This window comes from Salvelinus sp. IW2-2015, linkage group LG3, assembly GCF_002910315.2.
Source record: "Salvelinus sp. IW2-2015 linkage group LG3, ASM291031v2, whole genome shotgun sequence".
Classification (NCBI taxonomy): Eukaryota; Metazoa; Chordata; class Actinopteri; order Salmoniformes; family Salmonidae; genus Salvelinus; species Salvelinus sp. IW2-2015.
This window is the reverse complement of record NC_036840.1, coordinates 12,811,272-12,830,020: the sequence shown is the minus strand read 5'-3', so window position 1 is coordinate 12,830,020 and position 18,749 is coordinate 12,811,272. Positions and strand designations below refer to the sequence as shown.

At 43.4% G+C, this 18,749-nt stretch overlaps 1 protein-coding gene across 1 annotated transcript; it reads right to left on the bottom strand.

The window, feature by feature from the left end:
* Positions 1-667: 667 nt before the first annotated feature.
* Positions 668-10,541, bottom strand: LOC111950925 (interferon regulatory factor 5). Its single transcript, XM_023968869.2, has 9 exons — positions 10,214-10,541; positions 7,421-7,654; positions 3,616-3,802; positions 3,399-3,424; positions 3,224-3,251; positions 2,617-3,078; positions 1,685-2,074; positions 1,196-1,317; positions 668-1,094 (listed from the first exon to the last, which is right to left on the bottom strand). The coding sequence occupies exons 2-9, from the start codon at positions 7,595-7,597 to the stop codon at positions 924-926; spliced, it is 1,563 nt and encodes a 520-aa protein (XP_023824637.1). The 5' UTR covers positions 7,598-7,654; positions 10,214-10,541; the 3' UTR covers positions 668-923.
* Positions 10,542-18,749: the final 8,208 nt, after the last annotated feature.

The window sequence follows — 18,749 nt, the reverse complement described above, 5'->3', positions numbered from 1 at the left end:
GAACAACAATAAAAACGACCGTGAGGAACAAACGTGCCCTTGTCTGTATCATGTTTGTTCATATCAGATCCCTCAACCCCTAAAAGTAACCAGTTGGTCAAGGTGTTCTTTGTTGCAGAGCCACTAGTCTGTCAGACAACACATACACACATTGATATTGTGCTATAGGTGTTTTCTACTTAGATGCCGACATGCATTCGTCTGGACATTTAAGTAGCTTACTGTGTAGCTGCAACTCGGAAATATATCCGGAGACACTTCCACACAAGCCCCTACTTTTCCTCGATCCCATTCACACTAATCAAATTTCCATTTAATGCATGTAGAACTCCATAGAAGGTGGTGAGTAATTTGCTGACCGGTTCACCCTCACGTCCACAATGTACGACCAGATCACCTATGGAATCAGAGGGTGATGAGCCTGTGTGAAGAGACAGTACAAGTGGATACTTTCACCCATTCTCACAAAGCCTTGACCTAAACACCCTCTGACAGTTGTTTTGGTCAAGGAATAAATTACCATATTCATTTAAAAATAACATTACATTGTATGGCTTCGTAGCATCCATGTCCATTCTTGAAAGAGCCAGTTAGTGTTGCAAAAGGAAAATGGATAGAAATGAGTGACACTTGAGGGAGTAATATCTGCCACAACTATTAAAAAAAATACTGCAATGGTATTTATTGAAATTCAAAAAAATAATTTAAGACACATTGAGGATACAGCAGTCTGGGTTTTGATATAGAAGTAGTTCTGCCCAAGATACAGGGCTCTAGGCTGGATGAAGATTCCATTGAGGGAGGCTCAGGGTTGAAAGAAGGCTAATATCCCAACACACAAAACATTAAAGGCAGTTGAATAAGGTTGTCGAGGCCTTGATCCAGGACAGGCCCTGTTTAAGACCCAGCAAGAGGCCCCTGACTCAGGATCCCAGGCCATGCTGACTCTGGAGAAGCCTCTGGAGTTCCTTGAACTGCTCCACCGTCTGGTCCTTCAGGTCTGGGTTGGAGATCTGCAGCCGGATGCTGTCTGTGGACCAGGACATATCTCCAGAAAACATCTCTGTTAGGATCCGCGCCACCACTGGGACCACCTAGACATGAAATGGATGGAGGGTCCCTGTTATCATTTCATGTGTGTGTACTGTATCTGTCAATGATCAACAAGGGTATGGGGTCAATTCGTTCTGCTCACCTGCACAACGATGAGCTTCTTCTCCTTGGGTTTCCGTTGGTCTGGCCAGTCCTCCCCGAAGCAGAAGTAGAGCTCAAACGGTGGTGGGGTGGGAGTTTCACCCTTCTGGAACAAGATGAGCCCTGTTGTTGGTATGTGTGTGCATGAGAGGGAGAAATAAAGATTATCTCCTGTAATGCGATATCTGTTCTACAGCTAATCCATGTGGATGCCTGGGCTGTGCAACAATAGCAGTACAAGCAATAAGGTCTACTCAAGAGCTTACTCACAGAATGGATGGGCATGTGACTGAAATATTCAGGGATAAATTTAAACTCAGAGAGCCTCAAGTTAACTGAAAAATCATGGCAACGGTGTCCAGCATTGTTGTTATTGAATCTCAAACGAAAAATAGGATGTTTTGAGGGATCAGATGGGGATTCAAACACTATGAAACTTGTGCCTTAGATGACTAAAATACCCAGCAATAAAACAGATTGACTGACTCACCGTGCAGGAAGTTATTGAGGCTGAACACTTTGTACTTCCTCTCCCTCTCCATAGGGTTGGGTGGCCCCTGCTCGTCAATGCCCGGCCCAGACCAATACACCTTGCACTGACACAACCTGATAGCGTATATATCCTGCTCCCAGATCTCAAGGATCAGGCCTCGGTCCATCACATCCAGCAGGTGCTCTGTGTAGAACCGCTGCTTCTCGTTCTGGATGTCGGCCGAGCCAGGGAAGAGAACTTGGTTGAGGGTGACAGGGCCGAACAGGTCCACCTGCTCCGGAGTGGGCTCCAGGTGGCCGTAGTACAGCCGGCAGCCCTGGTGGTTACTCACCGTCAGGGAGCCCATCTTGCGACCCCGGTACAGGAACTTCATGTCTAGGTCAGTCACTGAAACCAGAGTCAAATAATGTAGTGTTAGATTAATTGTGGGCACTTCAAAAAGTCATCATTGAATAAAGCTCTTTCTAATCATGCCCAATAGTATTCTGATACCAAGTTATAAGACTGAAAAGGGTTGAGAATCAATGAATAACACATTACCGCTTTAGCTATTAAAAGGGCAAAACTCGATTTTGCCTATTCCAATTAACTACTGAACCCGTCTTACCATCCCCCACACTTTCAGACAGCTGGCAGTGTGCTCCATTTGATGGGTGTGACAGGCACGTATTCCAGACTACTACACTAATGCCCGATTGACTCATTCGATGAATTATAGGCTATTGGAGGCAACTGTTCTGAGTGAATGTATTGCAATACCAAATAAAGTTGACACCCTGTTTTTATGGTAGGGGAATTACAATGAATGATTTTTTGGATAACATGCAAGGAACTATTGCATTAGTGCCTGACTGCCAAAGTAAAGCCATTGTACATAAAGCAGTATTCTTCTCAACACAGCATGGACCTATAGGTTCTATTCCACTCACATGGCAGGCTGTTCAGCAGGTCATATTTGTAGGGTGGCACCGCCTGCCCTTCTTCCTGGTTCTGGACTCCTGACATGGCCTCCATGGGGGCGGCACCTGGGTTAGGGGCAACCAGAGCCACAGACGCAGCAGAAGGAACCATGGGGGACATCTCAGTGACCACAGGAGGCTGCATGCTCCCTCCACCCATCCCCAGGCTGTTGGAGGGTCCTACGGGTCCAGGGTGCACAAAGACCCCATGTTCCAACTTCACCACCAATGGAACGTCGGCAGAAAACTCCGGGGGAGCCATGGTTAGCTGAGGGAGATGCGCTGCCATGGTAATGCTCCCGTTGGGATTGGAGTACATAGGGGTGTGGTGGGGGGTGCCATATCTGTCATTGAGAGGGGAGCTGAAGGGAACGTCTATCCTATGTGCAGTAGGGTATGCCTGAAAACTGTGTGGGTCACTAATTCTGGGGTCTGAGAGAGACAGGAGGACAAACACACACTTAAGACATTGCATAATTTCAATAGTGACACATTTCAAACGGTTAACCTTTCAAGTGATTTCTGCCTAATTCACCCATGGCTCAGTAGCAAAGGTGTATTGACAGTATACACTTACCAATGGAGAGACCAACTATATTCGGCATCTGAAAAAGACACGTTTTAATGTTTATGTAAAAAAAACTGATATATGGGTATTGTTCTCAGATTGTTTTGAGATATCTCAGAACAACCTAAAAAATGTGGTAACACATTGTTCTGAAATAATGGAAAAGTAATTGTCTACACCTTACCTCCTCCTCATCTTCATCAACTGTGTCTGAAACCAAATCAAAAGGAATATGCCATCAACATGGGGGAGAAAATCTCATTAATTTCACAAAACATTAATATCTGAGGTTAGACAAGTTCAACAAAGTTATTCTAAAAGAACTAATTTAAATTCAGACAGACAATCCGATAGGAGTTACAAAGCTGCCAATGAGCCTGCATGCTTACACACACTCTTACCTCCGTTGCAGGGCTGGTCACAGACCTCGTAGATCTTGTAGGGCTGGACGGGTGTCTCCTTGGTGCCGTCGTATTTCAGTTTGAACTCCCGGCTCTTGTTGAGGGCACAGCGCAGGTTGGCCTTCCACTTGGCAGGGTCAGGCTCATCCAGACCCTCCTGGTACTTCCCTGTCTCCAGAGCCCAGGCCTGGGGGAAGAGAGGGGTAGGCAAGGAGGAGAATGAGTTTACATTTTAATGAATGGGAGAAGGGGTCACATCTGGATGGAATCAAATGGGTGAGGGTTAAATTCAATTCAAATCAATATATTTTATTCATCCCCAAGGGGCAATTATTAAGGGTAGCAGTGCCAATTGAAGTGCCATGGAACAAATTATGAATAAACAATTTAATTTCGGCATTATGTGCCTGTAAAAAGTTGGCCACTGCCGAGCTTTTAACTCTGTTGTTTCATAAGCTTACAGGGGTCATGGTTGGGTTACTGCACTGCCATTAACCAACCACATTAGTCACAACTAGGGTGCATTCTGAAAGTATTCAGACGCCTTGACTTTTTCCACACTTTGTTACGTTACAGCCTTATTCTAAAATGGACTAAATAGTTTCCCCCCCTCATCAATCTACACACAATACCCCATAATGACAACCCAAAAACAGGTGTTTAGAAATTGTAGCAGAAATATTACATTTACATAAGTATTCAGACCCTTCACTCAGTACTTTTTTGAAGCACCTTTGGCAGCGATTACAGCCTCAAGTCTCCTTGGGTATGACGCTACAAGGTTGGCACACTTGTATTTGGGGAGTTTCTCCCATTCTTCTTGCAGATCCTCTCAAGCTCTGTCAGGTTGGATGGGGAGCGTCGCTGCACAGCCATTTTCATGTCTCTCCAGAGATGTTCGATCGGGTTCAAGTCAGGGCTCTGGATGGGCCACTCAAGGACATTCAGAGACTTGTCCCGAAGCCACTCCTGCGTTGTCTTGGCTGTGTGCTTAGGGTTGTTGTCCTGTTGGAAGTTGAACCTTCACCCCAGTCTGAGGTGCTGGTTTTCATCAAGGATCTCTCTGTACTTTGCTCCGTTCATCCTTCCCTCGATCCTGACTAGTCTCCTAGTCCCTGCCGCTGAAAAACATCCCCACAGCATGATGCTGCCACCACAATGCTTCACCACAGGAATAGTGCCAGGTTTCCTCCTGATGTGACGCTTGGCATTCAGGCCAGATAATCTTGTTTCTCATGGTCTGAGTCCTTTAGGTGTCTTTTGGCAAACTCCAAGTGGGCTACCATGTGCCTTTTACTGAGGAGTGGCTTCCGTCTGGCCACTCTACCATAAAGGCCAGATTGGTGGAGTGCTGCAGTGATGGTTGTCCTTCTGGAAGGTTCACCCATTTCCACAAAGGAACTCTCTGGAGCTCTGTCAGAGTGATCATCGGGTTCTTGGTCACACCTCTAACTAAGGCCGTTCTCCCCCGATTGCTCTGTTTTGCCGGGCGGGCAGCTCTAGGAAGAGTCTTGGGGGTTCCAAACTTCTTACATTTAAGAATGATGGCCACTGTGTTCTTGTGCTGCAGAATTTTTTTGGTACACTTCCTAGGATACACCGGAGCTCAATTTCGAGTCTCATAGCAAAGGGTCTGAATACTAATGTAAATAAGGTATTTCTGTTTATTTTTAATTTTTTTATACATTTGCAAAAATGTCTAAAAATGTTTTGCTTTGTCATTATGGGGTATTGGTGTAGATTGATAAGGAAAAAAATAATTTTATGCATTTTAGAATAAAGCTGTAATGTAATAAAATGTGCAAAAAGGGGTCTGAATACTTTCCAAATGCACTGTAAATGGAGAACAGGGTAATGGCTAATGAGGAAATGACTCCAGCCAAAAGCATGTCTGAGGCAGGGAGTAGGCGATTACTGCTGTTGGTGCAGTGGATATCATGCGGACATCCTTATACACGAGGTCAGTAACACCCAGAGAGGTTTGACACTAGAGAAGCAGTGGAAATGAAACTAAGGCTCTTTCAGTTCACTAAAACAGTTGATGCATTTTCCGCTGAATGGGATAAGGAAGTGTGTGGGTGACAAACAAAAAGAAACGTCCCTTTTTCAGGACCCTGTCTTTCAAAGATCATTTGTAAAAATCCAAATAAGTTCACAGACCTTCATTGTAAAAGGTTTAAACACTGATTCCCATGCTTGTTCAATGAACTATAAACAATTAATGAACATGCACCTGTGGAACGGTCGTTAAGACACTAACAGCGTACAGACGGTAGGCAATTAAGGTCACAGTTATGAAAACTTAGGACACTAAAAAGAGGCCTTTCTACTGACTCTGAAAACACCAAAAGAAAGATGCACAGGGTCCCTGCTCATCTGCACAAACGTGCCTTAGGCATGCTGCAAGGAGGCATGAGGACTGCAGATGTGGCCAGGGCAATAAATTGCAATGTCCATACTGTGAGACTCCTAAGACAGCACTACAGGGAGACAGGACGGACAGCTGATAGTCCTCGTAGCGGCAGACCACGTGTAACAACACCTGCACAGGATCGGTACATCCGAACATCACACCTGCGGGACAGGTACAGGATGGCAACAACTGCCCGAGTTACACCAGGAACGCACAATCCCTCCATCAGTGCTTAGATTGTCTGCAATAGGCTGAGAAAGGCTGGACTGAGGGCTTGTAGACCTGTTGTTAGGCAGGTCCTCACCAGACATCACCGGCAACAACGTCGCCTATGGGCACAAACCCACCATCGCTGGACCAGACAGGACTGACAAAAAGGTGCTCTTCACTGACGAGTCGCAGTTTTGTCTCACCAGGGGTGATGGTCGGATTCGCGTTTATCGTCAAAGGAATGAGCGTTACACCGAGGTCTGTACTCTGGAGCGGGATTGATTTGGAGGTGGAGGGTCCGTCATGGTCTGGGGCGGTGTGTCACAGCATCATCGGACTGTGCTTGTTGTCATTGCAGGGAATCTCAACGCTGTGCGTTACAGGGAAGACATCCTCCTCCCTCATGTGGTACCCTTCCTGTAGGCTCATCCAGCATGACAATGCCACAAGCCATACTGCTTGTTCTGTGCGTGATTTCCTGCAAGACAGGAATGTCAGTGTTCTGCCATGGCCAGCGAAGAGCACAGATCTCAATCCCATTGAGCACGTCTGGGGCCTGTTGGATCGGAGAGTGAGGGCTAGGGCCATTCCCACCAGAAATGTCTGGGAACTTACAGGTGCCTTGGTGGAAGAGTGGGGTAATATCTCACAGCAAGAACTGGCAAATCTGGTGCAGTCCATGAGGAGGAGATGCACTGCAGTCCTTAATGCAGCTGGTGGCCACACCAGATAGTGACTGTTACTTTTGATTTTGACCCCCCCTTTGTTCAGGGACACATTATTCAATTTCTGTTAGTCACATGTCTGTGGATCTTGTTCAGTTTATGTCTTAGTTGTTGAATCTTGTTATGTTCCTACAAATATTTACACATGTTAAGTTTGCTATAAATAAACGCAGTTGACAGTGAGAGGACATTTATTTTTTTGCTGTGTTCAGTAACGTAGTTGAAATGTGCTACTTGAAGTTCAGGGAATAATGTCTGTGCTGTTTTGATTAAACACTTCTGAAAATGGTTTAGCTTTTGACAAATGTCTGTTCCTCGACTTGCCAGTAGTGATCAAAGAAAAAGTAGATCTAAGACAAAACTTTGATCTAACTACAGTTTGATATCCAAATGACGGCATAAAGAGTTTAAGTATTCAGATCTGTCATGCCATTCTCAGCATGGACCCCCCTCTCACCTTGAAGATGGTGTTCTCTTCCTCAGAGGTGGGTAGGTGTCTTGTGGCGTGTCTCCAGGGGATCTGGAAGATCCGGTGGTCCGGGCTGAGCCACTGCAGGCCGGGGTACCTCCCGCTGTTCACCTGGGCTAACAGCCAGGGCTTTAGGCGGATCCTCCGAGGCTGCGCACTCATCATGGGGCAGAGCACCACACAGGGAGGAGAAAGGTGCTTCAGAGGGGGTGCGTGAAGAGGCTGGAAAGGTGAAGGGAAAAGTAATGGTTAAGATGGGTGATGTGGCACTGGGGGTAGGGGAGAGAGTGGGCACTGAGGGAGTGTCTTGAAGCGTGATACGAGAGTAATGGTTCAGATGGGTGATGAGGCAATGGGGGTAAGGTGGGGAGGGTTGAAAGAAGATACTCCCTACCATTTGCAGTAAGAGGGCTGGGGAAAATGGAGAGAGGATGGGTGGGGAAAAGAGAGGTACGAGGGTGGAGAGAGTAGTAAACAACTCTGTTTTTATTTATAGTGACAACAGGCCTGTTTAGGAAATCATCTGCTGAGAAAAAAATAAAAGTGCTCTGTGGCTGAAGGATACAGATCAAAAACACTTCCAAGGCAATAAAAAACAACATTATAGAGTTTGGCGAATTAACATACATCATGTAACAGTTGTAGACTATTCCTTAATCCTTTACGCCATTTCACGACAGTACCAAATTTGCTTTTGTCATCCTAAAATGTTGGATTTGATACTATGACAACAAGCCTAGGCCCTCCGGGCACAGATGCAGAGTCCACTGTCACACAAGTGTATTGTATGAGATCACAGAGGATCATATGAACACAGAGGAATGCAGGTAACTCTTTTACAGCCAAAGACCAACTTCTGTCTCAAGCAGCACATCAGAGGCAAATACAAGGCCAGCTTGCATTTTCCTCTGGACGCGCTGAGACAAACTAATGTATCTGGATAGAATATGTCCTCTTCCCGAGGCTCCCACACATGTCCTTCTGAGCCCTTGTACCAACACACACACACACAAGTTGAAAAAGGCAATGTAACTTTAAGGAGTATGTAACACAGAACAACAGCTGGGTGCAGAGGCGTCATGCCCATAGGGGGCACAGGGGCACGTGCCCCCTCAGATTTGTCCTGTTTATTTTTGGCTTTAAATAGTCCAGATAGGTTCCCAATTTTACAACCTCATAACTAGCTTCCAATAAGTTATTTCAGGATATCAATCAAATTATAGTAGCTAGCTTGTCTATCTAGCTTAGCTGGCATGCCTGCTGGCAAGGTTGTTAAGAATTTAGAAAGGCAAGCAATAACTAAATGTATTGAATAAGACTCACATTCCTTTTAATCTTCTACCCAGAATCATTCATGCATGCATGCATATATATATATATATATATATGTTTACAGAATTAAGAATAAAAAAATTGAAAATTGAGTTGGACTTAATTCACAAGGAATGAGTGAATAACAGGTGGCAGAGTCAAAGCTCAATGGGATTCAACTATAAGCACTTCAGCAATACATAATAAATTTCCTTTATACCGGTAGGACCCTATGCACTTTTTGCTGGTGCTTAAAGCACTTTACATTGTACCGTGCCTTCAGAAATTATTCACGCCCCTTTACTTTTTCCACATTTTGTTGTGGATTTAATTGTCTTTTTCTCTCTCAACGATCTACAAAAAATACTGTAATGTCAAAGTGGAAGAAAAATTCAAACATTTGTTTTATTTTTTATGAAGACAAAATCCAAATACATAAGTATTCAACCCCCGAGTCAATACATGTTAGAATCACCTTTGGCAGCGATTACAGCTGTGAGTCTTTCTGGGTACGTCTCTAAGAGCTTTGCACACCTGGATTGTACAATATTTGCACACATTCTTTTCATTCTTCAAGCTCTGTCAAGTTGTTGTTGATCATTGCTAGACAGTAATTTTCAAGTCTTGCCATAGATTTTTAAGCCGATTTAAGTCAAAACTGTAACTAGGTCTCTCAGGAACATTCAATGTTGTCTTGATAAGCAACTCCAGTGTATATTTGGCCTTGTGTTTTAGGTTATTGTGCTGCTGAAAGGTGCATTTGTTTCTGTCTGTTGGAGAGCAAACTGAAGCAGGTTTTCCTCTAGGATTTTGCCTGTACTTAGCTCTATTCCTGGTCTTTTTATAACACCCCAAAAAACTCCCTAGGCCTTGCCGATGACAAGCATACCCATAACATAATCCAGCCACCACCGTGCTTGAAAATATGAAGAGTGGTACTCAGTGATGTGTTGTATTTGCCCCAAACATTACCCCAAACATATTCAGGACATCGATTTTGTTTGTGCAGTTTTACTTTAGTGCTTTATTGCAAACAGGATGCACATTTCAGATCATTTTTTATTTTGTACAAGCTTCCTTCTTTTCACTCTGTCATTTAGGTTAGTATTGTGGAGTAACCACAATGTTGGTGGAGACAAGGTGGGGATAAAAAGGGGACTTCCCATTAGTTTCAAGAACTTAATAATTGCACAAGTCTGGATTCTATTGTCTAGACTCCATAGATAGTATGTTTAAGTGAACATTGTTTTAAAACAGGAATAGGTTTACTAGGTTTCATTCAGGGTGTGCAGAAGAGGCAGGTTGAGAGAAACAAATGAAAATAAAGCGACAAAAGCTGAAAATAGGCCGCCTGACACCGACATGAGTATGTACACAATCTTCAAAAGATGAGTTAATCGGTCTGAAAACAATCTCAATCGGCTACTATAGTTGTTTTAGGAAACAAGTACAACTTTAAGCGGCACCCACCTTTTTTAACGATAGGTCTTCTCCACAAAATGATTTCGCTCCCTTGTATCGAAGAGTTCTAGTACGCTGACTGTAGGGATCCCTCCTTCCACAAACAGAAACAGGCCAGGCAGAGTATGCGCGCCGCCACAGGTAAGCTTTTTACTAGGTAGGCTAACTGACAAAAACCTTGCCAAACACCGTCACAAGTTCAATGAGTGTGTGGGAGAATGACAGTCAGAAAGTCCAAGGCTTATTCAGAAAACTTTCCACAAACAGCGGCCAAACATGATTTGAGGTTAAACATGAACAAACGTGGTGCCACCCTACCGGTTGATAGACAGTGCTCTAAAGTAGACAGAAGTAATATGCACACATTGTTTCATTTTCGATAGGCTCCTAGTACTAGCCTAGTGGTTGTAAGATGTATCTATTTTCAGTGGTGTAAAAAGTACCCAATTGTCATACTTGAGTAAACGTAAAGATACCTTATAGAAAAGGACCCAAGTAAAAGTGAAAGTCACCCAGTAAAATATTATTGAGTAAAAGTCTAAATGTATTTGGTTTTAATATACTTAAGTATCAAAAGTAAAATTATAAATAATTTCAAATTCCTTATTGTAGGCAAACCGAATTGCATTTTTTTTATTTTATTTGTATTTACAGATTGCCAGGAGCACATAATAAAAAATTTAAGCATGTGTGTTTGTTTAGTGAGTCCGCCAGATCAGAGGCAGTAGGGATGACCAGGGATGTTCTCTTGATAAGTGTGTAAATTGAACATTTAACGACTACTTTTGGGGTTCAGGGAAAATGTTTGGAGTAAAAAGTACTTTATTTTCTTTAGGAATGTAGTTTAGTTTCAAAAATATAAAGTACAAATACCCCCAAAAATGACTAAAGTAGTACTTTAACGTATTTTTACACCACTGTCAATGTTGATGCCTACATCTCTGGAGAGACCTGAAAACAGCTGTGCAGTGACACTCCCCATCCAACCTGACAGAGCTTGAGAGGATTTGCCGAGAAGAATGGGAGAAACTCCCCAAATACAGGTGTGCCAAGCTTGTAGTGTCATACCCAAGAAGACTCAAGGCTGTAATCGCTGCCAAAGGTGCTTCAACAAAGTACTGAGCAAAGGGTCTGAATACTTATGTTAATGTCTCAGTATTTTATTTTTAATACATTTGCAAAAATGTCCTAAAACCTGTTTTTGCTTTGTCATTATGGGGTATTGTGTGTAGATTGATGAGGGAAAAAAACAAGTTAATCCATTTTAGAATAAGGGTGTAATAAAATGTGGAAAAAGTCAAAGGGCCTTAATACTTTCCGAATGCACTTTAGGTGTGCACGTATGGCCACCACCACACCTGCACCACTGGGTGAGATTGAAGCTGGCAACGTTGACAGTGACACTACACATATAGGCAGGTACAACACTTCTGCCATCCCCTGCCTTGCATGGTAGGGCTTTGTATATATTACAGCAATCAACTACACTCTGGACCTTGAAGCCAGTTCCACCACATTTTTTCATTGTTCCCCTCTAATCAGGGACTGATTTAGACCTGGGACACCAGGTGGGTGCAATGAATTATCAGGAAGAACAGAAAAACAGCAGGCTCTAGACCTCATAGGTTAAGAGTTGAATACACCTGTATGACATATTTCCCTCGGTTTTTCGAGAGGGACAGGGACACTGTAATATGAGATTAACTAAACTGACTTTGTATTTGACTCGCTGTGTGTAGAATCTTCATTCTCCCTTACAATCCCTCACATCCTACACATGTTCAGTGGAGACGAACATCCATAGACATACCAGCCAGTCCACTTCCTATAGATAACACACACACACAGGAATGGATGAGCACACACAGACATACACATGGTAATCATTTCCACATAGAAAGGCTTAAAGTCTATACTGAGAATCTTATGAGATGTGTGTGTGTGTTTGTGTGCACCTGTGTTTGTGTGGTGTGGTAGAGTGAGTGCTTCCTGATGGGAACTGTTAGAGGGTATGTATCTGAAGGCTCTAACACGTGCGTGTGTGTGTAGGAAGTGAGGAGGCAGACTGTGTTGTACCCTCTTTCCTCYCTGAAGGGGTTAAATGTATCGGTTGACCAATTTGGCACATTTGGGTAAACTCCTGGCAAACTTGATACAAAATCTTGTGCAGTAATGTACAGTCGTGGCCAAAACTTTTGAGAATGATACAAATATACATTTTCAAAGTCTGCTGCCTCAGTTTGTATGATGGCAATTTGCATATACTCCAGAATGTTATGAAGAGTGATCAGATGAATTGCAATTAATTGCAAAATCCCTCTTTGCCATGCAGATTAACTGAATCCCCCAAAAACATTTCCACTGCATTTCAGCCCTGCCACAAAAGGACCAGCTGACATCATGTCTGTGATTCTCTCGTTAACACAGGTGTGAGTGTTGACGAGGACAAGGCTGGAGATCACTTTGTCATGCTGATTGAGTTTGAATAACAGACTGGAAGCTTCAAAAGGAGGGTGGTGCTTGGAATCATTGTTCTTCCTCTGTTAACCATGGTTACCTGTGAAGGAAACACATGCCGTCATCATTGCTTTGCACAACAAGGGCTTCACAGGCAAGGATATTGCTGATAGTAAGATTGCACCTAAATCAACCATTTATCGGATCATCAAGAACTTCAAGGAGAGCGGTTCAATTGTTGTGAAGAAGGCTTCAGGGCACAGCATGCCAGGGCGGATTGCAGAGATCTTGAAAAAAGAAGGGTCAACACTACAAATATTGACTCTTTGCATCAACTTCATGTTATTGTCAATAAAAGCCTTTGACACTTATGAAATGCTTGTAATTATACTTCAATATTCCATAGTAACATCTGACAAAAATATATAAAGACACTGAAGCAGCAAACTGTGGAAATTAATATTTGTGTCATTCTCAAAACCTTTGGCCACGACTGTACTGTGACTCATTTTTACGGTATCTTTACTTTTACTACCACTGCTGAGTAGCCAGGCAAGTACACTTCGGGGGAGAAGTGTTGAGAATCGGAATTCAGCCTCTCCCTCTATCCCCCCTACCTCCCCCCTCCAGGTTGCTGTCCTCCTTCGGGGATGGTCTGAGGTTTGATGTGGAGTTCACAGTCTGACCACTAGGCTTCAGCAGAGAGCAACAGAGCTGGCAGCCTGGGGAACGTACTGTTCCCCTCTGGAGACCAAACTATCAAACCACCCAAAAAAACAACCTCTCACATGAGTGCACACCACCCATCTGCCTGATCCACACTTCCTTTTTGACCTTTGACCACTGAGCCTTACATGTTAACCCTTATCCAAAATCCCCAATACATAACCCCCCCCTTCCTCTCTCTTTGTCTCCCTTTCTCTCTCTACCCATCCCCCTCTCCCTAGGTTCTATCACAGGGGTCTAGAGCAGAACCTAGAACAGTACACAGCAGTCCAGAACATCGTAGATGGATCCTCCCGTCCGGCTCCTTACCTGGTGTTTGGACCACCTAGGACAGGTAAAACACGTGTGTATGTGTGCTAGGTTAATATACAGTGCCTTCGAAAGTATTCAGACCACTTGACTTTTTCCACATTTAGTTACGTTACAGTATTAAATGAAAATAATCAGCTATCAACACACAATACCCCATAATGACAAAGCGAAAACGGGTTTAGACATTTTTTGCAAATGTATTCAAAATAAAACACAAAAATACCTTATAAGTATTAACACCCTTTGCTATGAGACTCGAAATTCAGCTAAGGTGCATCCTGTTTCCATTGATCATACTCGATGTTTCTGCAACTTGATTGGAATCCACCTGTGGTAAATTAAATTGATTGGACAAGAGTTGGAAAGGCACACACCTGTCTATATAAGGTCCCACAGTTGACAGTGCATGTCAGAGCAAAAACCAAGCCATGAGGTCGAAGGAATTGTCCATAGAACTCCAAGACAGGATTGTGTCGAGGCACAGAACTGGGGAAGGGTACCAAAACATTTCTGCAGCATTGAAGGTCCCCAAGAACACAGTGGTCTTCATCATTCTTAAATGGAATAAGTTTAGAACCACCAAGACTCTTCCTAGAGCTGGCCACCCGGCCAAACTAAGCAATCTGGGGAAAAGGGTCTTGGTCGGTCAGGGAGGTGACCAAGAACCCAATGGTCACTGACAGAGCTCTAGAGTTCCTCTGTGGAGATGGGAGGACCTTACAGAAGACAACCATCTCTGCAGCACTCCATGGCCAGACGGAAGCCACTCCTCAGTAAAAGGCACATGACAGCCCACTTGGAGTTTGCACCTAAAAACTCAGAACATGAGAAACAAGATTGTCTAATGAAACCAAGATTGAACTCTTTGGCCTAAATGCCAAGCGTCACATCTGGTGGGAACCTCACACTATCCCTACGGTGAAGCATGGTGGTGGCAGCATCATGCTGTGGGGATGTTTTTCAGCGGCAGGGACTGGGAGACTAGTCAGGATCGAGGGAAAGATGAACAGAGCAAAGTACAGAGAGATCCTTGATGAAAACCTGCTCCAGAGCGCTCAGGTCCTCAGACTGGGGCGAAGGTTCACCTTCCAACAGGACAACGACCCTAAGCACACAGCCAAGACAACGCAAGATTGGCTTCAGGACAAGTCTCTGAATGTCCTTGAGTGGCCCAGCTGGAGCCCGGACTTGAACCTGATCGAACATCTCTGGAGAGACCTGAAAATAGCTGTGCTGTGATGCTCCCCATCCAACCTGACGGAGCTTGAGAGGATCTTTAGAGAAAAATGGGAGAAATTCCCCAAATACAGGTGTGCCGAGCTTGTAGCGTAATCCCAAGAAGACTCGAGGCTGTAATCACTGCCAAAGGTGCTTCAACAAAGTACTGAGTAAAGGGTCTGAACTTATGTAAGTGATATTAAAGTAAATTTTGTTATACATTTCTTAAAACTTGTTCTCGCTTTGTCATTATGGGCTTGTGTGTATAGACTGATGAGGGAAAAACAATTTGATCAATTTTAGAATAAGGCTGTAACATAACAGAATGTGGAAAAAGTCAAGGGTTCTGAATACTTTCTGAATGCACTGTAGTATTATCTTCAATTGTGTCCCAATATAAAAAAGTATATATTCACTGATTCAACAATAACCTGTCTTCAGTCATGCTTTACCTCTGTGCAGATGTCTCCCACCACAGAATGCAGGAGAAACACAATCCAGATGAGAGCATCTACCCCCAGAAATAAAAATCATGAAACTCCTGTCAATTACCTGCACCCCAGATCGCCAAATCAGCCAATAAATGGTATGGAGATACTTGACTAGAACACATCCATCCATTTATATCGTCATGACAAAATATATATTTTGCTTTGATGTGCTCAATCTAAAAAGTGTACCAAATTATTCAACTCAGTTTATCCTTCAAGTGCCATCTTGCAATGCAGCCTGTGTATCTGTGGCAAAGCATCTCTGCTCTTGGTGCTTGGTTTCCACAAATGTGATACAGCACTCTGGGCAGAGACCCTGTTTACAGCTCAGTAGCAGAGACCAACTGCAAGTTGAACTCGTGAATGAGACTCCTACATTTATCATGTAGTTTGTTTAGACAATTGTACAGCTAACTAGGGGACAGATTGCAATTTACTGGGGGGAGGGGTGGTCCAAGATAGAGGAGGGTTGTCAAACATTTTTTGCTTTGGGGAGGGTATTGTTTTTTCTTCTGGTTAACAATCGCTCTTTTGTAGATTTTACTATATAATTTCTTCCATCCTAGCCATATTTCCTCATCTGCTTGCATGCGCCTCCCCTATATCAAGGTGTTTTGGTATTTCCCTTATGCGCTACGCTTTAGCCTGTGCTACTTTTACTGCAGGTCAGTAGTCTACCAGTCGAACGGTCTATCCTTCCCTCTATCCACCATTCGTAGTGAGAATAGTGGTAGGTGGATGGTTTGTCCAGATCTCCAAAAGGCTAACTAGCAATCATACCACATATAAAAGTATTCAAAGCTGCATCAATTGTCAATATGAATCGACACGAACAAATAGGAATAGCTGATAGGCAGTGGACAGGCCAGATGCATCATTGATCTTGTTTAGGGATGATACAATTATCCTACCTAGACTATAGTAGCATACAACACCACAATGCACTGAATAATTGCATTATTGTTTTCAAGTGAGTACAAAATTCTACCCTAGGCTGCAGTGAAAATGTGATGTCAATAATGGCGCAAAAGCCCTGTGATTTGAATGTTTCATTCGATTTGGATCCTATAAGGTCTAGAAAGCCACAGTACCATGCCAGTCTGCCTGTATTTTTGCACCAATGCATTGTCTGTTTCAGATCATCATTCTTCCAAGTAGTTCTATAATACTGTGGCCACATAAGCTCCCTTCCAGCAGGCCCAGTTATTCAGGAATGCTTAACACGCACTCGGCCTCCTCTCCAATCCAAGCGGCTAATCCTTGCGAACCTAGAACCTAACGCTTCAATATAGCCTAAATATTTTTTTATTTAACTTTTAAAATGTATTACCTTTTATATGTGGCATAAACACAACCAGTCAGAATGTTTTAGTCTGATTAGGCTACTACAAAAGTCTCCTGTAGGCATGCACACCTTCATCCAAAATATAATTCCAGTATCCTCAAAATGGCTTGACATTAACCAGGTTTCCATCCACCCTTTTTATGCAGGTAAGTAGCCTACATGTCGGATAAAAAATGTCATTGACATCATGGTAAAGCACGCAGTTTATTAGGCTACAGATGAAAAAGTTATGATGAACTTCACAGTGGTGAACGTGCACAGTGATGAGTTTGATGCTCCTTTCAATAAATGTCTTATTCTTGTGACATGATGGCAGCCCTCACTATTCCTTGTGTATGATCATATATTTTGATACAATGAATGTTAATATTGTGAACTTATGTTATATATATTTTTTTTAACTTCCAGTTTCAGGAAGTGATGTCACTGAGTACTCCCCCTATATATAGGACTTTCCATCTGGGATATGGATGCCTGATGAAGACCTAAGGGTTGAAACGTTATAAATCAAATAACCTGGGAGCATGAACAGCAGTGTGCTGGATTTTCCTTTCTGTTTTCCATGAGTTTCCCTACAACTCCAGCACCTGCGGAAAGTACCTGGATGTGCGTATGTTCTTCAGCTTTTGTCATTTGGCCAATATCCCTTGTTTATTGGCGCGGTGGCTGCGCCAAGTCGGATCTGAATGCATATGGATGTTCGGTAAAATTTCTTCAGTCATGTTGACAGGCGCCAAATTTTCCTAAAGGAAACCCTGAAATGCTGATTTTAGAATATTTGCATGAAAATCTGTCACCAATGGATCGAAACCTATAGCTATAGACACCCTAAAGACTGTGGCAAGTGTGCTAGTCCAGTGTCACTTTGATTATGCCTGCACATCATGGTTCACCAGCAGCCCCAAACATCTAAAGAATAAGCTACATATTAGGGTTGAATATTTTCCCTGTATTTTACAAATGTTCCATCCCAAGAATAATTACTTTTCTCCTGGGTAACCCGGTATTTCCCAACCAAACTGGATGTGTCATTCTAAAGCATATGCCTGGATTTGATTAGAGCTTTGATCGACATGAAAATTCAGGTCTGAGCCTAATGAGTCATACATTTTATAATCCCTACATTAATTACTTTTGTTTTTTAAAACATAGCCGATGATAGGCACTACCCCAAATCCGTAAACACGGGCACCCTCATAGATATCGTCCTAACCAACCTGCCCTCCAAATACACCTCTGCTGTCTTCAACCAAGATCTCAGCGATCATTGCCTCCGTCCGTAATGGGTCTGCAGTCAAACGACCACCCCTCATCACCGTCAAACGCTCCCTGAAACACTTCAGCGAGCAGGCCTTTCTAATCGACCTGGCCCGGGTATCCTGGAAGGATATTGACCTCATTCCGTCAGTAGAGGATGCCTGGTTATTCTTTAAAAGTGCTTCCCTCACCATCTTAAATAAGCATGCCCCATTCAAAAAAATTAGAACCAGGAACAGATATAGCCCTTGGTTCACTCCAGACCTGTCTGCCCTTGACCAGCACAAAAACATCCTGTGGCGTACTGCATTAGCATCGAATAGCCCCCGCGATATGCAACTTTTCAGGGAAGTTAGGAACCAATATACACAGGCAGTTAGGAAAGCAAAGGCTAGCTTTTTCAAACAGAAATTTGCATCCTGTAGCACAAACTCCAAAAAGTTCTGTGACTAAAGTCCATGGAGAATAAGAGCACCTCCTCCCAGCTGCCCACTGCACTGAGGCCAGAAAACACTGTCACCACCGATAAATCCACGATAATCGAGAATTTCAAAAAGCATTTCTCTACGGCTGGCCATGCTTTCCACCTGGCTACCCCTACCCCGGTCAACAGCCCTGCACCCCCCACAGCAACTTGCCCATGCCTCCCCCATTTCTCCTTCAGCCAAATCCATATAGCTGATGTTCTGAAAGAGCTGCAACTTTCTAAAATGATCTGCCGAAATTGTTGCAACCCCTA